The 25,005-nt window shown below is 37.1% G+C and overlaps 1 protein-coding gene across 3 annotated transcripts; it reads right to left on the bottom strand.

Annotated features, from left to right (window-relative positions):
* Positions 1–1,973: 1,973 nt before the first annotated feature.
* Positions 1,974–23,918, bottom strand: ACOT11 (acyl-CoA thioesterase 11). 3 transcript variants are annotated; one of them, XM_072419696.1, is made up of 16 exons: positions 23,829–23,918; positions 21,535–21,701; positions 20,187–20,256; positions 18,608–18,668; positions 17,102–17,203; positions 15,805–15,940; positions 14,247–14,406; positions 12,523–12,642; positions 7,794–7,938; positions 7,154–7,209; positions 6,362–6,428; positions 5,906–5,989; positions 4,865–4,998; positions 4,658–4,789; positions 3,673–3,796; positions 1,974–3,168 (listed from the first exon to the last, which is right to left on the bottom strand). In XM_072419696.1, the coding sequence occupies exons 2-16, from the start codon at positions 21,674–21,676 to the stop codon at positions 3,007–3,009; spliced, it is 1,695 nt and encodes a 564-aa protein (XP_072275797.1). In that variant the 5' UTR covers positions 21,677–21,701; positions 23,829–23,918; the 3' UTR covers positions 1,974–3,006. The 3 variants fall into 3 exon arrangements, with proteins under 3 accessions (XP_072275797.1, XP_072275796.1, XP_072275798.1); XM_072419695.1 differs by having other exon boundaries at positions 23,752–23,875; XM_072419697.1 differs by lacking the exons at positions 21,535–21,701; positions 23,829–23,918 and having other exon boundaries at positions 17,102–17,217; positions 20,187–20,232.
* Between the last annotated feature and the right edge of the window lie 1,087 nt (positions 23,919–25,005).

The following is a 25,005-nucleotide window of genomic DNA, read 5'->3' as shown; positions in this document are numbered from 1 at the left end:
TTCACTGTAAGTATTCACTGATCAATGTCACCTATTTGTACTGCAAAGGCCAATACCTACACAGCTAGGAGCATATCATTTCCCATACTGCAAATCTTACCTAGCAGGGCTGGCTACCAAATTGGCGGAACTAGATTTTCATTTTGCTTGTTGTGTTTGAACAAGACAAATGATGTCTTGGTTGCTAAATAAAGAAAATAAAAAAATATGTACAAGCTTTAGTTTACAGTCCTGTAAAAAATTATGTGCGTAAACATTATTGACTTTTTTAAAATATTTCAACAGGTAAATGTTAGATCTTTAGAACAGTCTACTAATAATAGTGATTTTCCTGAATGGTAACACAAGAAAGGTTGTTTTTAATTATTGTATTAAATATAATGGTAATGTAGTACTATGGAAAAACCTTAGGTTCCATATGCTGGTGTTACCCCCGTTATCTGAAATCGCTTCCCATAGAGTTTTTGTATAATTTCCCCACCATCGTTTGAAATTGACTGAAGTTACTTACCAGTCTTATTGCAAATTGCAGCAATTACAACATGTCTGTGTGTTTTCCTCCATGAACTTCTTATTTTAAAAACTTGACTGCAATGTTTCACTTGGATTCAACTGGAGCTTTGCCTTGGCCAGTCAATAAATCTTTATTTCTTCATTTTGTTCCATATCTTTTTACTTTATTAAAGTCAATAAAATGCAACAACAGCCTAATTTAGATCATCTGCAGGTTATTGTCCCACTTACATTTCTGACCTGGTAAAAAAAGTACTCCCCCAGCCACTCTCTCCACTCCTTCAATGACCTACTACTGACTTCCTCACTCATAACCTCATCACATGCACGGATACAAGACTTCTCTAGAGCTGCCCCAACTCTCTGGAATGGTCTTCCTTGTCCTATTCGGCTTGCTCTTACTTTTTGCTCATTTATAAGAAGAGCACTCAAAACCCATTTTTTCAAACTTGCCTACCCATCTTCTTCTGTCTTTTGAAACCATCACTACTTCCCACCACTACATATCTCCCCTCCTATTGTGTGTAAATTCCCCCACCTACTAGATTGTAAGCTCTTCGGCGCAGGGTCCTCTCCTCCTGTATCACCGTCTGTATTAGTCTGTCATTTGCAACCCCTATTTAATGTACAGCGGGTAATATGTTGGAGCTTTATAAATCCTGTTTATTAATAATAATAATAATAAATGTATCTTCAATTTATTTTCTTTGAAGCATCTTAGGCTATGTACACGCACAAGATCACTGTCACTGGAAACAGATGAACAATCAAGCGCACAGTGCTGTTCTTTTCTATGAAGAGGGGAGGGGGAAGAACACGTGAGCAGCACCCCATAGGTGTGAACATTGGTCATTCATCGATCATTCATCAATCCTCCAGGAGGGGTTGATGAACTACGTTGAGTAACATATGTCAAATTTTCACCCAAGATGAGCAAGACCATTCGTCTCAGGTGACAATGATTTAATGTGGGTGTGCGTGGCCTTAAATGGATGCTAAAAGTAGCTGCATTTGCTTTTTACTAGCAGTTTTTTTGTAAGCTTCAGCACTACATGAAACCTGCTGAAAGCTAACAGAAGCCTTGTTTGTGACCCATGGAGTAGCAAAATTATCCATCAAACTGGAACTGAAGGATTATTTTAAAAAATTGGCTGAAACTGCATGAAATTTGATGAAGTCTTTGCAAATTCATTTTTTCCCTTCTGTATTGCTCTTATACATAATGCAGTCCATGTATATAAGGTGCAAGTCCCAGCTGCACTGGTAGTATAAACTGAACATAGGTATGACAGTAGGGTCACTGAGTGCACAAAAACAAGGGGAAGGAATGTTGCACATGGGTCAGAAGAGTGAACTTTTTTCCCTAAAGGAAGAAAAATGTACATTTACATTACCAAACATACACATTTAGGGACATATATGGGGCAGAGATCTGAAAACACAATTAGCAACACTTTAGATAGTTACAGAATAGGTTTAATAAGTTTCTGTATTAAAGGATTTACACTGTACAATTTGACAATATCTGTATTTCATGCAAAAACATACTAAAATAGTAATATCCAGGCCCTTCCACTCCCACAGCTAAAGAGAAAGTGCTGTGTGCACAAAAGTTATTACAACCTAATCTGGTTCTCAGTTTATTGTCAGTTAATGCAGGAGCACACAGACTGATGATTTCTCACCATGCATAGGCACTGATCACCAGTAGAGCAGATAACTATCTATAGCTTGAGCTACACAGTAGTATGTGTAATCCTATTTTATTATTCATTACTAATAAAGAGTCATTAATGCCATCTGAGAAGTGACCAGTCACATCTCTTTATGAATAAAGTAGATGTATAGAGTAATTAAATGATATTGAAATTGATACAGCACAGTGTATCAGAAACCATTACGATGATGTTTTTATAATAATGTACCGTTTTCATTTTCTTTACTTCTTAGTTGCAATTTGGTGCTTCCGATCCCCTGCAGCCTTTTTGCAGGAACATGTTTACATAAATTGTCTCCAGTATCAGTTGCAAGTCATTTTTTTGGACCTGGTGTAAATATGGTGACAACAGTGGATTGTACCGTACTGTAATATACACTGTCATTGCCATATGTAGTCCTCATTAGGAGAACATGGTGCCAAACTGGAGCACAATTGGAAGACAAGGGACAGCATCTTGTCACCCTATAAAAGGAAGTGCTTTAACAAGGACCTTCATAGCAGGATCAGGGAATGTTTTAGGAAAAGCTGATGATTTCAAAACACTGGCAATAATTTTTGAATTGACACTAAATGGCATTGCTAGAATTCCTAAAATTGTGATTGAGCCACTATAAATAATCCATGTGCTCCTGCAAAAAGTGTTACATACCCATGTTGTACATCCACTACTGGAATACCCTACCCATAGTCCATCTAGGCGAGAGATGGAAGTGGTCAGTATTTCATGAAGATTATACATATATATTTCTGTACAGTAATATAAAATTAGGTTCCTATGCTTCTGGTGTGTTGATGTCTCTTTCAGAATTCTTTGTGTTCTCAATCAGAAACCTCTCGCAGGATTTGTACGTGCTGGCAAAATCAGAGGACAGTCCAGCAATGTTGGTTGTGACTTGTGAGACGAGGGCTGGTGTAAACTGATTATAGTAAGACACCTGTTGAGTGAAAAAGAATATAAACAGCATTTGTTTTATGCAGGATTTGTGATGAAAATAGTGATTCCTGGGAAAGCAAATGTGGGAAATATTAAAAATTGTGCTTAACAATCTTATATTTATCAAAATCTATGCCTATCCCCTCCTTTTTGCTGCATGTTCTTTTATATATAGAACATTCTTTACATGCACTAGAAACCCTCTCAATTACATCTAAGGCATTCAACAATATTCAGTAAAGTACACCCACCCTTCCTCCCAACCACCCACTTCAATCCATGCAAGTATCACATCACCGATGCACATCACATATTCTGTTGGTAATTGTACCACAAAGACAATGTAATGCATTAAGGACAGAGCCTAGAAAGTTAACCTTGCCCCCTTTTCTCCTATAACCTCTGTAACCCTTGTTTTTACACCCCTGCCCATTACAGAAATACAACAGTATACTGTCCTATTGAATGGTATCATACATGATCATCCCAGCTTTGAAACACATACCTTTGTTTTGTCTCCTTCTGACCATATACAGAATCCAGAGCAAAGGGTCTCACCACGGGAATACTCATCAATGGGGGGATGTGTTGGGAGTGAAACAGATCGAAAGGCCACAACATATGGGTCCCTGTAAAGAAAGAATCTTAATATATTTTTGTAATGATTACACGATTTTTAACAATAAAAAATCAGAGAAAAAAAGTGTATTTCCTGCACCCATGTTTTCAAATAAGCAATTCATATTCTGATCTTGGCAATGTTCTATCTACCCTAAAAATGACCAGATTCACATAGTAAAGGGTACAGATAATGTTTTAGTATATAAAAATAATATAGACAATTGTGCACCAAACCTGTGGCAACAGATTTAAAGAAGGACATTTTCTGTTCCAGCATGAATGAGTGTCCCTGTGCAAAAAACAGCTCCATAAAGACATGGTTTGATGTGCTTGAAGAGAAGGAACTCGGTGGCCAGACCTCGGCCCTATTTATCATTTTTGGGATGAGCCAAAATACCAATTGCAAGCAATGTCTTCTTATGTGACATGAGTATCTGACCCCAAAAATGCTCTTTTGGCACAACACATTGTGAAAAGACTTCCTAACAGAGTGCAAATTATTATAGTGGCAAAATAAGTGAGACTATAAAATATATAAAATTGGTCTCCACCAGTATCTGAATATAAACATATTTGGCCTAATTTTTTAAGACTCACAGAAGATAGACTAACTTTGGTAAACCTAGGTCATCTGGCAAACCTAGAATGGATATCATAAAATCACTTGCAAATACTTTGCAAATGTTTTAAATCCTTGACCAAATCCATTTCAGGTTTGCTGGATCACACAGGTTCACTCATGATAGCTCACTTCCCCAGTCTTGGAGGACTTTATTAAATCTTTAAATCTTCTTTTAATTTCTTCTTTCTTTCATACACACAAAGTCCTCTACACACCATGATAAGTCTTTATTTTAATAGTTCCTCACCCAGTATCACAGGGTGGTCGTCGTGAAGCCAGGATAATAAAGTCTTGTAGCTTCCCTTCTGCGTTGCGCACTTCACTGATTACATGGTAAATAGCGTCATCCTCATTCACTTGCTGAAGCAGCTGGCACTCTCTGTAGAGAATATATGACCATTATCATGCAGAAGAACAAAGCCAACATCAGCATATTTTATCTTCCTGCACTCACTTATAGAAGGGGTCCCACTGTGTCCGGCGCCTAAGATCAGAAAGCAGGTTGAAGGATTGTTTGGCATCAACAGCTATCCTTATATCCAGTTTGAAGGACAGAAATGTGTTATCCTCCAGGGTGTACATCTGAACCTGATTTAAAACAAGCACACAAATTATTTCATACAACCCTTTCCTACCGGTAGTATCTAAAGCTTTTTTTAGTTTATGATTGTGAGCTCCTTGGAGAGACAGTTAATCACATGACCATGGACTCTGTACTGTGGTTCAAAAGATTGCAGATTTATGTAAATGCATAAATATAGATAGAATGTTAGAAAGTCTGTTGTTGGATTTCTGTTGTTGAACTGTTCAAGGTAGGCATGTCAGACAACGTGTCAACGCAAAGTTGCAAAATGCGTCAGGCTTATTATAACTGATGTAAAAGATTATAAAGATTAGTAAAATGTTTACCTTTGATAAAATAAATATTTTCAAGCCTGAATAATATAAAGATATGTGCAATTAAAGGAAGCTTGCCATGATAATAATACAGGAGTTGTATTGAATACATCCTCTTTAGCTCACTCCTTAATCTGGAACAAGAATTGTCCTAGGTGACTTTCTAATGGTGATGAGCAAATTAGGAGACCCTGAGCAGGTTCCATTTATCTACTGGAACAGCTCTATACATTTGTAGTCTTCAAGAGCACTTGTAAGCAGCCCCAAAACAAAGGCAAGCAGTGAGCTGATGACTAGTCACAACCATTGCTTGTGGACTCGCTGGAGCCGATTAGCTTTCAAAAGCTGAATCAATTAACCAAATTAATAAACATTATTTGGTACCATAAATATACATTATAAAGTATTTTTTTAGCATAATTGATATTATTATTCGTTGGTGTCACGACAAGTAAAGTACATGTTTTCAGAATTGCACATTAAACAGAATATTACAATCTTTAAAACTTAACCTATAAACAGACAGGTTAAATGCACATTTTACAATGAAAAAAAATAAGTAGAAAAGAATAAACAAGAGCATAATACACTTAAGTACCTGATCTATTTCTGCAGCTAGGACCCAGTCAGTTTTGGACACCAGCATTTTCAGGGCAGAAACATTGTTGTAACTCAGATAAACCTAAAGTATAAAAATAGTCATGTAATTCTCCCAAATTATTCTTATTTTTAAGAAAACTATTTTTTAAGGTCAAATTGTTGATACAGGGAAACTGAATATAAAAACAAAATATATAAACAAATATAAGACATATTATTAAATTAATTACATTTTTGTGAGTGTGTTTAGATTTGCTTTAATGTTATTGCATTTGTTTGCTAAACTTGCAAATACCAAAAATAGTATGCTTAAACTTGTATGGGCATTTGGAGTTACCTTAGTTAAATTGACTAACAGGCACCAGGAGGAAGTGGGAAAGATTATAAAGGAATTTACAAGTTTATTCTAGTTAAGGAACACCAATCTACAAGTGCATTCACCTAGAAGACCTACCTGATTACTTGGATCCCATGGGACTGACAGAGGCACCTCTGATTGTTTACAGGATATAACATATTTACTGTTGGTAGAAAAAAAAATCCATAATTGTTATAAAACATTTTTCAAATAATGGGAGTTGTGGTTGCATCATTCAACATGTGTTTATGACAAATAAATGTTTGAGGGTGATACTTGTTTTATGTGAACAAACGGTTTCCTAAAAGTTAGTTGTAAGACAGGTATTATGTTTCATTTATCTATACATTTCTTTGTTTTTCATTCTTAGATTTTTCTGTTTACTGTATTTCTATGTTGGTCCTATTGTAGACCTTTGTTATATGAATGTCAAAACTGGTAAGGATATGATTCCACCAATGTTTCTGCAAATTGTAATATGAAAATCATTTAATAAAGAAATATTGAACAAAAAAAATAGGTATGAGGCCAGGGGCCACGTACTAGGATACTTGTTCTTCATCTATGGTAAATGTGCCGAACATTACACAATTCTTTTTGTCCTAAAATCAAGTTGAAATCTTAACCCCTTTATCTGTTTATACTCGGGTATGATTGTAACTTTTTTGCCTGTGCTGGCAGAACCAAGTAACAGCCCCACATATCAGCACAGGTGTGCCAACACAAAACTTGTATTGCACAGAAAGGCAGGTGTGTCTGATCAGGTTTATTACATAAAATTGCACTGGGTCTAACAATCCCTGATGGTGAATCAGTTGCTGCCTTTCAAACACAAGGACCTGGAAGATCATCTACCAGGGAATGTTTCAATGAACTCTCTCTACTTACCGATCCAGCCTAATCTTCCGGCGTGCAATTGCCTCCTGGTAACGTCTTTCCCCATCCTGCAAAAAGAAGGTATGTCTTCTGAATATTTAAAAACTTTTAAACTTGGTAAAAACATGTACCAATATGCTTTGTAATTATTCTTTCATAGTGAAAAATATAAGGTGGATTAATTGATTTTTTTTAAGCAAAAAGAAAGCTTAAAGCCAAATTCCAGCCTATACATTTTAATTCTGAAAATTGGTGGGAAGGGTTTAATTTTTGCCAGTTTATTATTGTTGCTGGTCTCATTTAAGAGGCTTTCTCTCTGCTGTCCCATGTATACTGGGTGTCACCAGGACAGGGAAAGGGAAGAAAAATCTCCCCAAACAGACAGCAATACAGTCTGACAGGGGTTTTTATTAATTCTCACGTTCACAAAAACAGTGTTTATAATGCAATTTTTTATTAAATTTGATATTCTCCCCTCTTCCTATTTCAATGACGGGACAGAATGTAAGAAAAATATCCCTAACAAGGAAACAGACAATTAAATGAATTTAATTTAAAGTAGAATTAAAATCTATTTGAATCAATAAAAAGTTACATAAATGTGAAAAAAGCAAAAGAGAAATATATTAAAGAAAAGATGTTTTATGCATACCCCAGGTTCCGGTTTGATACAAGGTAGAATACTGGGATGGTTGTTCTCATCCAGAACCATAAAAGTCATAAATGCGCTGTTTATATGTCTTCTGGGCACAGTGACATCATGACAAAATGCCTCCACACACACCCCAACCTCCATACTGCAACACAAACATATTCACACAGTGAATCACAAAGGGTACAAAAACCCAAAGTCAATTTTTTTTGTGTAACTGACAACCAGTAAAAGGACTAATAAAGAAAAAAAATTAAGAAGCAGCTTTAGAGGTGCAACAAGAGACCTAGATGGTTCAAGCAGAAGAGGCCAGGATGGGTTGGAGTGGTGCCAGTTCCTTTTCTGTTTTTTTCATAGAGAAAAATGTTGCAATAGTCAAGTGATAAGGGCATGCACTTGTGTTTCAGTCATTGCCTGCTTGAGATAGGGACACAATGGGGACAGCTACTATGATGTGCAGGATCTGACACATTCCCAACTTCTCTATGGAGCCAACACACATCACTGCAACACACATTAGTCAGCATCACGCTGACTAACGCTTTATACAATACTTATTTGGTAACAACTACAACCCACACAGTTAGCAATGAATCAGTTTTTTATGTTCCAGAAGCAATGGTTTTTAAAAACGTAACGCTTATTTAATTCTGTTCTGTATATTAGGTGTGCCAGAACCATAAAAGTTCATAAAAGTTGATTACAGATGAATAAAGCTGATCGATTATCTCTTTTTATTGATTTACTCAGCCGTCTAGTGTTAGCCATGCCATGTTTTTCAAACATAACACCGCTCACAGATATGATTCTCATATTATCTGGAGAATCTACATTTTGTAAATGAAGGTCATGGACTGATGGAACATCATAAACATGGCCTTTTTGCACGCTTTATATAGAGGTTTTCTTGGCCTTTGTCCAAGTGTCGGAAATACAGGACGGGTAAAGATCACCAACATATCTCATACTACTAATTTTACTGAGAAAGTAATCATTGACTGCAGACAAGGACAGCAGAAAACATTGCTGTTGTTTAAAGATGAACTCCATAAGATACAAAAAGCAAAAATGAATGCAGATTGGTATTTATTAATTCATTAACTGTATTTATTGAAATGCAACTAGCATTTCAAGATTAGGGATCAACAATGGTACCCTTTATTCATCAGAAAAAGGATTCTATAACAATAATTACCAGTAACACCTATAATGTAAGTAAAGGTGTGCTTATATGAACAAAACAATCAATGGGACTTGAGGGCCAACAACTCATTATTTAAAATTAACTTATTATGTATAAAATACTTTATTCAATAACATTAAAATCACTGACATATAAAACATTAAAAACATGCAAACCCAACACAATGTGAGATAATCCTGTCGGGGTTACCCTAGAAGGGTCCACCCTGTTTGTTTCTACATGTTTCACTGACTAATTACACTTCTTCAGGAAAAAGAACAGGGACATCTGATGTTTGTGAAGCCTCACCCACAGTGGGTGGCAACCGACCGATGGACAGCGATATGAGGGAAATTTATCGCAGCTAACAATCAAATATTCTCAGAAATCTCAATGTCACAAACTTTGTCATCGTTCACTTTGGGAGTAATTTATCTGTATTTTTCTTCCTTATTCAGTATTTTGGCAGAAACCACCACTGCTCAAAACAATCTATTAACTTTCTATCTTACTCCTGATATGTCTTTAGATGTATGTATCCATAAACTTCCTAATCCCAGTAACTGCTCCCATGCTGCCCCATCAGATCCAAATAAGAACAAAACAAATAATGAACAAAACTAAAAGCATTTGGAACTCATAACTGAATATTTAATCACTATCAATCTGCAGTCCACCGTCATATGTTATCAGACATTTCCTGAAGGCTCAATGGAGGGTGTATGCACTGTACTTCAAATGGTGAACTAGACAGGAAATCAACTGTGTACAGAAAAAGATCTCCCTAGAGACATCCATAGACCAAAGCTTTGGACAGACACTGAGTGGTGTTTCTCATAGCTGGTGTTTCTCAGAAATAAAATGTAATTGTATATGATATATTTCCCCAGCCAATTGCTTATAGCTGGTGTCAGGGGCACCTACACAACCAATAGGTATGTAACTGAATATGCCATATACATTCCAGGATAGTGAAAGGGATATAATAGAGGACCTGTAGATTGGATTTCACAGTGGGGCTTTTATGCAGAAAACAAGTTTATTTAACCCCTAACCTTAAGCTTACTTTTAAACTGACAAAACCATCTCCCTTAAACTTAACCAGAAAGTTAAACCTTTAAGAATTCCCTCTATTCTATTCTACTGAAAAATTACCCCAAAACTTCCCCTTACAAATATTCTCAACACCTGCTAAATCTGGATGTTTACCAGTGTCCCATGGCATCCCATCAATCTGTTGCAAAAGAAAATCAATGATACAGTTGCCCAAATGTTGCATTGGTGCAATCCTAAATGCTGCTTCCATCATCCCAAATATGACTTTGACCTTTGAACAGACTGCCCATATCAATCAGAACTGATATGAGAAATATGAATTCTCATTCTCTGGAAATTTTACAGTTCCTTGTTCTTTAAGATCTGCAAAGAAGTCTTCCTCTTTGTCTTACATAACATAGTTTTGTAGATGGACAGCTTACACAACCTGTACAGAAACTCACACCTGTGCAGGTTCTTGTTGAAATCCTTGCTTTCAAAAGCAATTTACATTTCTACAGATCAGGTTTCATAGCTCTGTCTTTTGTACTTGCCTTGTGCAGACAATACAGCTGTCCTTCAGGTTCTGGAGAAGAATCCTCAGTATTATAAAACGTTCTACTAACTGGTATGGCCAAGATAATGGCACCATTGTGATAGCTATTACACAACTGCATAGAAGATGTCAAGCATACAGACAAAAAACATTATATATTCATTACCAATTATGATGCAATGAGCAAAATTAACCCAAAGAGGTCACATAAATGTGCTGCATAGGGCTAATTAGACTGTGCATTGGTTACTCACTGGTTCCAATAAATTAATAAACTGTAAAGCTAATTGTTAAGGATGTGTGAAGTGGTTGCCAAAATGTGAAAAAAGGGACAGATGAAAAAATGCAAATGTAAAGCTGTTATGTGGAACATATTTCCTTGCACGTGAGGAATCATATTGATTTAATCTATGGCCTGGTCCTGTCTGCTCCAATGGGATTTAGAGGCTATTGGAGCTGGTTGCTTCCTCTCTCAAAGCATGAAGGACTCACTGATTGAGATAGTAATGAAGGGAATTCATGCTAGCCATCCAAACTGTCAACTAGGCTAGTTTGCAGACAAAATAAAGCTATCTATACACTATGCAATAATTTGACTGCGGCTGTGTATCTAAAAGGCAGAACTTTTCTGTTTTGGAAAGAGTTAATAATGAGTTAAACAAATACATTTATTACATTTAACTAGTATTTATTTATTTGTTTTGCTGTTTGTTTTTTTGGAGGGGGGGGGATTTTTGGATATCTTGGTGAGGTTTCCCTTCCTTTTTTGTCCTGGACGCACAACAGGAATTAAGTGAAACTCTCTTCAAAGATAATTAAAAGTTGTTTTCATTACTTTTTCACTAGAAACATACTGGGAAAACAGACAGCAATAAAAACATGACATACTTTACTTAATAATGTACCTTAGTTTACTTAATGTACTTTAGTGCTACAGACAGTGCTGGTAAAATAAAGGGTGTTATTATCCCCTCTGCCAGTGTAAAATTTTAGGTTCATAAGAAAAGAGTAGCGTGTGGTATGTTGTCCATCATTAGTCTCACCATAAAGACAAGATTAGAAGAATGATTTTTCCAGCTGACAGTAGCATGTTGGAGGTGGGTGGATGGAAGTAGAACAATGCAAGGGTGAAGATGATAGGTAATTGACATGAATGTGTGGGTATGTGCCTTCCTGTTAACTACATTTAGGCAAATTAGAGGAGGAAAGAAGTAGTAGAAGGATGATATATGGAAGATGGGGAAGAACAGGGTGTGGTACATGGGACCCCTGGTTCCTTCTATCAGACAGCTCACAAGGACGTTAAACCTTCAGTGAAAATTGACGAATAGGAATACCCCAACTAGGGGCTTTTTTTCCATTTATCATGGTTATCCAGGAGGTTATTTTTAATTTAAAGTTTCAGTATGTTGCATATTGTGCTTCTTCAAAGGTTACCATACTTTTCAATAAGTGTTTTTACAATCTTTAGTTGGTCTGCAACCAGTGTTGAGCTACTAACAGGAAGGACAATTTGTAATCCATTATGGGTGAGATAGAATGTAAATTTGTAGACTAAATCTTGAGTGGGATGGTTAACTAACATACAAAAATGTAGTAAGGCTGTAGCATTGTAGGAAGGTGGTATGTGTAATACCTGTTCATAACACAAGCTTTACATAAAAAAGCAAGGGGCGTATTAGTGCTATTCAGCTGAAACAATGACTTACTGAATACCACTAATCTGTTTTTCGAGTGTTATTGAATGCCATACCTATCTGTAAATAGCTATTATCACAATGTAGCCATCCATCATTAGGCGTAATAGGTTAAGAGTTTTTCCAGTATACTAAAGTTGAATATTTTCTTTCATTACATTTATTGCTTTTTTAAAATTGTACAAATATTGAGTTTTCATCGGTAAGTACATATGGGTGTATACAAAACTACTTCCCTGTCACCATCTTGGTACTGACCTGTCTTTAAAGGCATTGTTCACGATCGCTTTCAGAATTAGCCGATCGCCAACCTGAGAGGGACCCCGAAAATGGAACATCTCAATTACCTTCAAAGTTGGATGAGCATGACAAAGCCGGCTGTACAAAAAAAAAAAAAAGAAAGTATTAAATATTACATGAATATCAATATTTCACATAATAAAGTATATATCTGGGCAAAGTATATATTTAGTACATATCTCATTGGGCAGCATGGTGGCTCAGGAGTTAGCACTCCGGCCTTTGCAGTGCTAGGTCCCAGGTTCGATTCCCCAGCCAGGACATTATCTGCATGGAGTTTACAGGTTCTCCCCGTGTCTGCGTGGGTTTCCTCCGGGTACTCTGGTTTCCTCCCACATCCCAAAAACATACAGTTAGGTTAATTGGCTTCTCCCTAACAATTGACCTTAGACTACAATAATCACATATGACTATGGTAGGGACATGAGATTGTGAGCTCCTTTGAGGGACAGTTAGTGACATGACTATGGACTTTGTACAGCACTGCGTAATGTGATGGCGCTATATAAATACTGTATAATAATAATAATCTCCAACACACATACACATTGTCCCAGGTTTCATCTCATTACAAACACTGCAAGCAGATAAATGCAAAAATACCTATTGATTTACCTAGAATTCATTATGCTCCAAACATCCTGCCTATAGTGGCAACATAGTGCAGCATTGTAACCCTGTGCAGCGTTGTTGGCCCCTTCCATTGGTTTGTTGACAAAAGAAACCTTGTCCAACTTTGTCTCCACTGGTACTTTGTAGCTCACAGGAAAAAAATGGCCAGTGCCCTGGGTGACCTCTGTGAAACAGAGGCACTGTGATATCAGCTCAGTTCAGCTCAGCTCAAGAAGTTTGGAACTTGCTGGATAGCTGGCAGGGTCACCAGATAATTTTTTATACTTTAATTTACTCTAACTGTAATTTTTAAAGTGCTAAAACATGAGGAAGTGTGTAGGTATACATGAAATGAACTGCATATATATTGTTTTTTACTTCACCTATACAAACACTAACTTCTGGGTCCAAGAACATTAGGACACAATCTGCTTATAAAGAAATGGAAATTGTACCATCTTCTTTTTAGTAGTATCAGTTGATTAGTAGTTAAGTTGTTCTTAAATAAATTTCCCCATCCCACCTGGGAATATACTTATCTTTCCCCAGGATCGAGCAATCTTTCATCTGATACGGTCACGGTTACCACCTCTTTGTACTGGGTATATGTGTCTTCCGAGTACCGCTTACCTACAGCAATGAGTGGGGTCATGGCAGGAAATTACAGTATTCAGAGGAACCACCTGGGACGTTTTTGGAGGAGAGATTGCTAAAAGTTGCCCTTTAAACTGTGGAATGCTTCACTACATTGAGCAGTAATGGCAAAATCAATCTGTGTAAATAATAGGAATTAAATAATGTAAAACTTCTTACATTTATGTAATTGATTTGTGCTAGAAATATAAATAGGGCTGAAATATTTCTATTTACAGCTGTCTCATCTAGTACTTTTAGCATCTACTGATCGGGTGTAAAGTAGGTGAGGCCCACGTGCTATATTTCACAAATGTGGGATGCCTCGGTGAAACACAGTCTGAAAATAACTGCTCTAGATTGAAAATGTCAATTTCCTTGCACATAAAATTAGGAACAATACCAGGGTGTTGGTCTGCCATGTATATATATAGTACCTGGCAGCTATTGTGGCAATATTCTCCATCCAGGCCATTATCTGCCCACCAAATGTGTTCCCTTGATGGTTGGCATGGGGAGGCAACACCAGCTCCACACTCTCCACTCGGGTCTTCTGGGCCAGGACCTCTGCATTTTTACCTTGTTCTCGGGTGCATTCTGCAAAATAGATACACAATTGACTTGAAAAAGTCTTTCAAAGCTATTCCAGGCAACAACCAGAAAGTAGTTAAGCGAGCTTCAAATATTGCTACTGTACATTTAAAAGTCAGAAAGTTCACTCAATTGACCTTAAGTTTAGGTTATGTGTAATTTCCTACACTAGGATGTCCTTCCTAGATCAAAGCTGTGTAATTGCCAGTATCTGACTGGTGGATGTAAAAAAAAAAAATCAGTTTTTTTTGTATGTTGAGACAGCAAGGAGCCTGCAATGGGTGTCTTAGGAAAAAGCTCTTCTGCTTCACTAAAAGGAATTCTCATATCACCAAATAGACTAAAGCAAGTGTTCTACAGCATTGTCTGGGTAATAAACTGAAGTGCTCACAGAGAAGGCTCTGCTCCCGGAATGCATCTCAGTGTTTACCTTTCAGCTTTGACTGATGTATAACTTTATTACAGAGCAAGTCAACAATCATATTTCTGACTGTTTTAAAATTAAACCTCCCTACCTCCATACTTCTAACTTTAAATTTCCTGTCGGTCCTGGCCTGACACACACATCACTTGCCTGGCCAGCATATACATCCCTTAGCCTCGCATCTCCAACGTTCACACACTGGGATGCGAGGCCAGAGACGCAGATGCCAGCCGGGCATCACCGAGTGGACACAGATGCCGGGCTGGCATCGCTGGAGGACCAGGTAAGCCCTCAATTCCACTGGTGGCTCCGGGTTACCACTTTTTGTAATGAAATTTTACCCCGAGCCACACTCGGGAATACCACCAGGGAGGTTAAAGGGAAATCTGAGTGTAATTTTTAGCTTTCGGCACACAAAGGAATCATACGATCTAGATCAGGATCCCTTAAATTTGAGTGATAGTGCTCTGTCCTCTAAAACAAAATGAATCACCAGGATCGCCTTCTTGATTCTGCTAACAAGAAAAGCTATACATTGGGTTCTTCCAGTACAAACACATGTGAAATCCCTGTTTGTGATATCAAGACCCTACTATACGCATATGTGTTACCAACCCTGATAGGAAAACCTTTACAGCCAGCCCACATTTGACAGCTCCATCAGTCCAAGATTGGTCCCTTGAGCACCTTAGGAGCCTGCGTTGATGGGCTTTTGTTCAAGTCATATGGGTTGTGCATTCTCATACAAATCTAGAGCAATGTAAAACCCACTTGAAGCAAGTCAACTTCGGTTAAATGCACCAGTCAGTAAATTCTTATTGATCTCATAAGTATTTCAAACTAGTGTCAAACTGATGCCATTGAGAAATCTTATGCTGAAATGAAAAGTCATTTCTAATTTGCATGGTGTACAAACAGCAGAATATTGCCCTAAACAACTCTGCATAGTATGCTGGTCACAGTGGGTAACAAGAATGTACCATCTTGCATGGTGCTCCTGGTTAGCAAATCTTTGATATTGTCAGTATGGACCAATCTCATGCGGCGTCTCTCAGCAGCAATACTGTGTTCCAGTTGCTCTTCTTCGGTGAGCGGGGTCACAGGCTTCAATTTCACCTGTGGATAATTATACAAAAGAAAAAATGACAAATTGAATGAGTCTTTCAATAAAGCTGTGAAAACTGAAATGGAATGTGAAGTAACTTATAGCTTCATTCCAGGAATTAGGACAAATAGCAACTGAAATCAAATCTCTTATTATCAATTACTCCTTACCTCCCAAACTCAATCCTGCACCCTGAAAATTCAATAATAATTTATTGGTTAACAGAAACAGTTATTGTTGGACTCACCAGTTGTGAGGACCCATGGAGTAGGTTGTAAAGTGCAAATTATTTGTAGTTTTGGTCTTTTGGAAGACTTTTTTAAAAGGATGCAGATAAAGAAGCCCACCAGCTTAAAGAATTACATAGGTGACATAAAGACTTATGAAAAACAGAATGGCTGCAATTTCACCAAAAGGTAATCAATTGGTTGGAAGTCATAAAACACATTACACATGCAAAAAAAAATTTGTCCTGATCATAAAGTGAAAGTTGGGTGAACAGCCAAGACATTTCTGAATGGGCCAGCATATAACCCCACCTCAATTTGAATGGGTCGGCATTGTGAAGGTTGAAGTTAGGGTAAGTGTTTGAGACTTAAGGCTGAAAACTACCAGCACTGAAAGCTAATGTGTTCAGAAAAAAAATGCTAAACACCATTTACAATAATAGTTCTACGGATTACTTGGTTATGGTAGGTTGCTAAGCCACTTGTGCTATGCACTTTAGACTTTGCTTTGTTGACCATGGACACTTATCAGATAACGTACTTTATGTTCATAAACATTTTCACAAATGTGTCCGTTATTAGGTTTCAGTGGAGGTTAATCACAATTGGTTTTCATCTCTTTAGTGACCAGCCTCATAGTCTTCATCATATTGTGAAAGTATTATTGTTTTATCCTCAGTACATTTATTATCCACATAAACATACAAATATAAAACAGTAACAATCCAATCAGTAAAAAAAACAATTTACAAATATTGGTTCTGTCTAAGTGACTGGAAACTGAGTTGCCACAAAGGTTTGTAATTAAGGGTAATGAAAGGTCCTCAAAGACAAGGGCTGGTGGCCCAAATATCTAAATGTAATACATTTAATCTATGGAATGTGATTGATCTAAAAAATAAAAATATATCATGGGGATATAATCGTATGGAAATATTGGCTCACCTTTCCGCTGCCTTGTGGCTGTGCTACAAATGTGGCAAAAGCTTGACACACTTTCCATTCTTTACCACTGCAAAGATCTTCTGAGGTAACTTGGATCCCAACCTTGAGAGACATAACTACAGAAAGATTAAGGAAGAACTGAATTGGGCTAGCTATGCTACAAAAATGGCAGGCAAAAGGCAAAGGACTAGTCTGCAGTATCACCTGGGGTCTCACTGCAGCTGATCTTTACCCATTACTTAACTACCATGCCTTGTTCCACACTGTGTCTATGTGTGGGGTGGACATCTTGGTAGAGGCAGGGCTTTGCTTCATCATGTCAGAACCTCCTTCAAGGAGAACAATGATCAGTACAGTAAACTGCAGATTTGAGGAGACTAGTAGATCGAGACAGAGGAATCTAGATTCCTAATGCAGATAAATAGCTATATGGCCCTGTACAAAGACACACTAACATACCAAGAAGTGTGTTGCTAATTTTTAGGGACCCCATAGAAAAACCAGTTAGAGAACCTCTATCTCTAAATCTTCTTTTCAAAGCCAATTGCTCTAGAGCTACAAATTTTTACAATTAAAGCTTAAGTGACACTTATTTAAAGTATTTATATTGATATTGCTATCACTGTGTACCAGTGCAAGACTCCCAATGTTAATGGGCCCAACAAACATGCAATGAATATGGATCGCTTCATACCTTAAGTTGGCCTTTTTAAGTAATTAGCTCACAACTAGGGATGAGGAAATTTTCCGCAAACTTCCGATGGTTCCGCGAAATTTTGTCGAACCGATTTTGCGAAACCATCGGAAGATCGAGGAAATTATAACAGGAGGATTCACATGGGATTCACAGGATTCCCTGGGAATCCTCCTGTTTGCGATCCCCAGGGAACTAGAGGTTAATTAACCTCTAGTGCCCCGGGGATCGCACACTCTTCTCAATGAATGCAGCCACAGCTGCAATATTTGAGAAGATGCCCTGCAAAGGCTAATTTATTGCTGAAAATACAAATAAATATAAAGTACATAAAATTCAGATGATTCATGTAATGAAAACCTTTAGTCAAAGCTAGTCCTGATTTACACAATCATATATCTTTTTTTAGTTTAATGTGCCAGATAAAAAGGATTGTGATTGAGACTCTGGAGGCACAGTATCTGCTAGGGCAAGGTGACACTGTTTAGTTAGGCACATTATTCTCTGGGGCATTGTGAAAACTATTGACTAAAGAATTACACCACACCCAAGCACTGTGCATGTACATTATATTTAGTACATGTTATTCCAATGCTACTTCAGGAGAGTACAATATATTTAGTACATGTCATTCTAATGCTACTTCAGGATTGTTTTTTATTGTATTTCATAGTAGATCCATCGATCCTAAAATAATTTTTTTATCACATCATCAATTTAGCTATGGTGACAACACAGCGTTTAAAATTTATAAAGCGAAGGCTCATTGACACATAAACCATACAAAATTAATAAATAAAAAATCTACAAACCTCCATACTAGAATTGAAAGCTCGGTTCACTTTTGTCTTTAAGTTGACAACTTGTCCCACACTAAAAAAAAAATATATATATATACAATAATAAATTAGGTGGAAATATGCTCACATGTGGTCAAAATAATCAAAGCTGACTTGTATACTCAAAACACACACTGACATTTGTCCAGGGCAACTACAGACAGAGAAGACGTTATCCACAAGACATGCAAAGGGACTACATTGAGAACTCTCATACACACATTGCACTACTTCCCATCAGTTGATCACTCATACGTGTCAGGCTGGTGGCCAACCCTTGCAAAGGTATGGTGAAGCAAGTAGATAAGTTGTCTGTTGTGCATGGTCACTACAAAGGCCTGGGTGGTGTAACTCTAAGGCATTATACACATCAGATGTTCTGTTAATTTGCAGTCAGCCAACCAAATTGTTCAGTTTTCTGATCGGTAATCTATTATTGGAACACTGTATACATTGTTCACATACACATATATTCATATACACACTGTGTTCATTAAAATAGTCTATGTATAGTATGGGAAAGATATCATGTGCTATTGGATGATAAAAATCTAAATTTCTTAATAAAATACCATGAGTCATGTATATACTATCCCACTACTTATATTCATATAGAAAGTTTGTTACCCAAAAAGAGTGTACAATATGATATACATATAGGTTCAAGTGAATCAACAGGAAATGCCAACTGTGTTTTCTTTGACCAATTCAGGGGACACATTTCTCGGAAAAACCCACTTCATCAGACCCAAGATCAAGATCAAACAGTATCCATTTAATTAATATTTTATTATTATTACACAGTAACATAATCAAAGTAGTCATACCACTAGCTGTCCCTCATAGGAGCTCACAATCTAATGTCCCTACCATAGTCATATGTCATTAATACAGTCTAAGGACAATTTTTTAGGGGAAGCCAATTAACCAAACTGCAAAAATTTTTTTAGAATGTGAGCGGAAACCGGAGTACCCCAAGGAAACCCATGCAAACACGGGGAGAACCTGCAAACTCCATGCAGATTCAGATTTCAGTGTCCTGGCCCAGAAAGCAGACCACTGAGCCACTGTGCTGCCCAATATGTGTTGTTTTTAAAACGTTCTGGTTAATTTGATTTTAAATGTTATGTTGTGAGAATAAAGTTGTTTATATTTTTATATATAAAATATATGACTCTTTATATCCCTAAACTACTCACTTTTCCATGCATGAGGGGTTTGTTTTGATTATTTATATATATGTGTATATTATTCTACACAGTGACGTGTTACCAAAAATTTCAATCTATCTATGTCCAATTGAAAAGCCCAAAAATAGACTGCTTAGGATCACTTGACAGCTTATTTCCCTTTAGATCAGGCTGCACAGAATTATCTATTATGTTAAACTTACACAAAAGCCCTTTATGGCCTTGGAATAGCTGAAGAATTTCCAAAATGGCATTACAGTTTGATGTATTATTTAACTTCTTGTGCAGAATTGCAAACACATCATTGATCTCTTTGCATTTTTCAACCCCACCTTTAGAGTACCAAAGTGAAATATTATTACCTGATGGTATGCTCAAAGTAGATGTCATCCATAGAAGCAGTGACACAGGGACAGCCAGCATGTCGCTCAGCTGGAAAAACCAGAACACAAAAGGTCATGCTCCAAACATAGCAGGACGGTACTGCTAAACTTTTTTTTAAGGATGCACCCAACTTGTTAGTCACTGCTAACAAAATATTCTTTTTATGTAACCCTTAACATGGTGATATTTGTTATCAGTTCCTTAACTATGAATTAAAGTTTTAGAAATAATCCATTGTGCATTTAAATAATTAGAAAACCTTCCTCTGGTAAATAACATGATACAATTCTATATGGGTAGCATAATAAAGCAGCCATTCTATTTTATTCATAATACAATATCTTGATGGCTTATCATATGACTGTTCAGCAGTGATTCTTATTCCACATTAGAATAAACCTATAGGACACCATCTATATAAAAAGATGAAAGTCAAACTGTTTTCAGTTATCAACATTGAGAAAAGAGAAAGAGAAAAGTACCGTAGTCTTTTCGGGCACTTAACTATGACAGATAAAACATTAACTTTTATTAACTAATTACACTTAATACTACATTTTCACAATAAAAAAAATAGGTAGGCTTGTGGTACACAGTTCTTAAGCTAACAGATTTATTAGAAAAACTAATGTTCAAGTCTCTATGTCCCCTGAGGAAGCCAAATTGGGCGATATGCATCGGGAGGAGATTTTACTATGTTGACCTTGTAGGACTATCTGTATGTGACATATCACAATGGTCTCATTATATGACTAAAAACTAGGCTTACCACAAGCTTACCTAATTTTTTTTATTGTGAAAATGTAGTTTTAAGTGTAATTAGTTAATAAAAGTTAATGTTTTATCTGTCAGAGTTAGGTGCCTAAAAAGCCTACTTTTCTCTTCTTCTTCTCCCAATGTTATTGAACCATTAGGCTTGGCACTATCTAGGATTACCTAGTTTGCAACAATTAATCTCTCCCCCCACTTCGGTAATTCTCCATATTTTCATTGTTTTCAGTTTTATCTTATCCCATCTGACTACAGGTATCTGATTTGTTGCTGTGAACTTATTGAACTTTGTTGCTTTGGCTTAGTGTGCCACCGTGTAGTGTCTGGCACACTGTAGTGCACCATATAGTGGTTTTCTATAGGAGCCATATATAATCGTCAGGCTTCAGGGATCAGAGAAGCAAAAGCTAGATGGAAGCCCATTTTTAATTGTTTGCATGTTTCTATTTTTATTCTTTTTTTCTTATAGTAAAGACTTCAGTTTAGAACTTTAGACCTTATGTAAGCAAGAGACAAAACCCAGAGACTCCATGCTGTATTGTATACCCCTCTCACCTGAAAGGCAGGCCGCAGTATCTATCCATTTTAGCAGTTGCCCGGTACTGAGTTGCCCTCGGTGATTGGCATGACATGGTAGCACCATCTGGCTCATGCGCACCTCTGTGGGGTTTCGCTTGTCTCCATCGTTGCTCGCCATGGCACAGCGGGCAGAGTGCTGGGACCTGTGGGAAATACCAGGTTCATTATACCTACTGATGATCAAATGTCCAATGTTTACAGATCATTTTTAAATATATAAGATTATAATTCATCAGATTTCAGATTTTTTTATGAACAACATTTACAAATGTTATAAACCAGCTCCAGTCTGAGGCATAGGACCAAAAACTGGTATATTGTTTACAATGAAGTAAGTTTTTCAGGCCATGGAAGAGACATCAGTGGAAGTCTGACAGTGATTCCAACCCTTCCTCAGTTCATCCAGAATGTTTTGGCTGGAGTTCCATAACTGGTTACCTTTACCTGATGATACCTGGTGGCATTTCAGATGTATTTAGGCCTCAGGACAACATAATACACAAGTATGTGTGTCAAGTTGGCAACAAACAGATCCTAGCGGTCTCCTTAGCACAAAGAAAAAGCGTTGTTTTCATAGGCAATTGAAATAGATTTGCTTTTAGACCTACTGGTTCTAACTGGGCAGTGGTTTAGGCCGCGTTCCCATGGCAACACACAGTCACTTGCATGGCGGTCTTTTGTAAAGCTGACCCTATTCGTTCCACTGCATTGAAAACAAACAGAAATGTCTGCCACAATGCATTGGTAAAGCACACTACTGTATTTATAAAACTGGTAATCTGACATTCCCTGGTGGGAATCTTCCAGGTTTTCGTGTTTCAATAGCATTAATTGGTTCCCACTAGGGAAAGTTTGGTGGAATGTCAGAATCCCTGTTTTATAATAAGAGCCCAAATTGTGCTTTTCCTTGGGTTTGAACCATTTTACCATTGGAGGAATCCATGGCATACACTCACAGAAAATGATAGGCAGCTGCTGTGTGAGCATTGCAGTTGAGTTGGGGCTACCACAACATTACAACCCTATCCAATCCCTAGAAAACCCATATCCATCAATTCAGTTCAATGGACCTTCCAAAGAATTAGTTGTCATGTTCCTAAAAAAAACTTAAATGCAATGCAAATTATACTTTAGGTTGGATACACACCACAACTTATAATGTGCAAAGGTGTGGTGCCATTCACACCTCCATTGTAGCACCACAACCTATGACAACCCACTACTGAGCATTGGAGTGTGCTGCAGTGGAAACCATGGTAAAGATCCATGTTTTCTGCCTGCTCCTATGCACTGGAAACCCACTCTAAACAATTTGGCTGCTTTAATGCAACACATAATATGTGTGCAATAACACAATACAGGTGTGAATGGACCCTCAATCAGAGGATCTCTGCCTTTGCAGCACTGGGCTCCTGCATTGACTTCCCACTGGGCTGTGTCTGCAGTTTGCACTTTTCCTCCCTTAAACCAAAAAAAAAATCTTCAATGGAAGGTTAACGATCATAGACTCAATCTGACCATATATTGTGTAGCAAACTAGATTGTAAGCTCTAATGCAGGTACTGGTTATTCATTGCTTTTTTATACATACCTGCTAAATATGCCTTATAAACAAATAAAGAAATCAGATATGTATAAAATTAGCAACATTTTCAGGAACTTTTCCAGGACCAGATTAGGCACTTTTCAGGTAAACTACATTTTGATTATAATACTGTTTTAAACATGTGTTTATAATATTATGTATTTCCTTTTAAGTGCAAAATTGTATCCACGTACACAGCTGCTGATCTTTTATTAGCGATTAACAATACTATCATTATATTCTCATCATACAGTGCATTCTTCAACACTTCAAAATTTGAACAAACTTAATATTACATTCTTAAAATAGAACATTTATTAGATGATCATAGTCATCAACAAATGCTGGAAACTAGACACCCTAATTTAGGATATTCTGAGGCTCGATTTATGATCAGTTTAGAGAGAGGTCATGTACAATGTTCGTACAATGAAGCTTCACAACTTCAATGTATGACACACAAACACACAGCTGTGAGTGGTTATGTAATACAATGGAGGAAGTTATAGAAAAAGCATGCAGGAGTTAAACAGAGAAATGACAGCTGAGCAGATCTAACATAATAAAAATGATATATATAGAGAGTAATTTAAAAAAGAAGATTTTACTGTCACGTCAGTCGGTGGCCCTCCACCTGCTGGGTGTCCCCAGAGCAAAGCATAGTCCCATTGTCCCTCCTTCTTACTTTGCTCAGCCAAGACTTCCTTAATCCAGTATAACAGGCGTGGAGCAATCCTTAAACTGGCCCAGGCAGGCTTACCGGTCTCGGTATAATATTAATAGGCCTGTGCTTTATCCATTGACTGAGACAATTGTAGGCCAAATTCCAGCACAAACATCCAGACAAGATAATACTTGTTCAGTTTTTTTGTAAATCCAAAAAAAAGCATTAGTTTAAAGATACAACACCGCTTTGTTTTTCAAAAAAGATTTGCAAAAACTAATTTCAAAGAAATGAATAATTGTGCAGTGATCTAAACATGTAATGTCTATTTGTTTGATTTGTTTTACATGTATTTTTTAATACTATATTAAAGATTGAGATAAAGATTCTCACCAAAGTTTGTACTCACAGTATTGCCCCTTTAAATGGTTTCCTTCTGAGCCTGATACTTTCTCTGGCTGGGGAATTGTGGGTAAATAAATCTTGGCTGCTTTTAGGTTGGTTTGGCTGTCAGCTGTAGAAGTGTCAGAAAGGAGAAATCATTTTTCAGTGTTTCTTGTAACATACAGCTGATTTCTATGTGTGATATAAAATGTTGCAGTACTGGGGCACATGTCCTGGTTGTCTAGTCTGTGTTCCTCTTTATGAAGAATTCTGAGCACAAAGTTTACTAAAGGTCAAACTCTAATTATTCACTGCATGCTTGTCTGATGGAGTCACTTATAACAACCAGACCTGAGTGCAGGGTTTTTATGCAGCCTGGTATTGCCCTTAAAGTGGACATTACAGGTGACAAAAAGAACAAACTAGCTTTGTGCTGATAGGTGATTCTGAATTTAGAGAGGAAGAGGGATAAAGAGTAGGAAGTGGCCAACTACAAAGATTACAATGGTTCTTGTTAATATTAAACTGTATTTATATAGTGCCAACATATTACGCAGTGCTGTACATTAAATAGGGGTTGCAAATGACAGACAGATACAAACAATGACACAGGAAGAAGAGAGCACCCTGTCCAAAAGAGCTTACAATCTAAGCGGTGGGGGAAGTAGTAATTTAGCAACAGTGTATTGTTAAATTACATTGTGGCATACTTGTACTGACAAATTTGTGTTGGAGAAGAACAAGATCAAGAACGATTGGCACCAGAAAATAAAATCTTTTGTCTGTAGTTTAAGGGCTACTATCACAAACAATA

Source organism: Pyxicephalus adspersus, chromosome 8 (genome assembly GCF_032062135.1).
Source record: "Pyxicephalus adspersus chromosome 8, UCB_Pads_2.0, whole genome shotgun sequence".
NCBI lineage: Eukaryota > Metazoa > Chordata > Amphibia > Anura > Pyxicephalidae > Pyxicephalus > Pyxicephalus adspersus.
The sequence above is the reverse complement of the archived record's forward strand: the minus strand, read 5'-3'. Positions and strand labels throughout refer to the sequence as shown.

Bases quoted from the DNA above. Each gene is read 5' to 3' on its own strand.
- ACOT11 (XM_072419696.1), bottom strand. From the start codon at position 21,676: ATGGCGAGCAACGATGGAGACAAGCGAAACCCCACAGAGGTGCGCATG. The intron at 15,941-17,101 runs GTGAGCCAATAT...AATTATCCACAG, and splicing joins AGCCACAAGGCAGCGGAAAG to GTGAAATTGAAGCCTGTGAC. The intron at 4,790-4,864 runs GTGAGTGCAGGA...TATTCTCTACAG, and splicing joins CAGTGGGACCCCTTCTATAA to AGAGTGCCAGCTGCTTCAGC.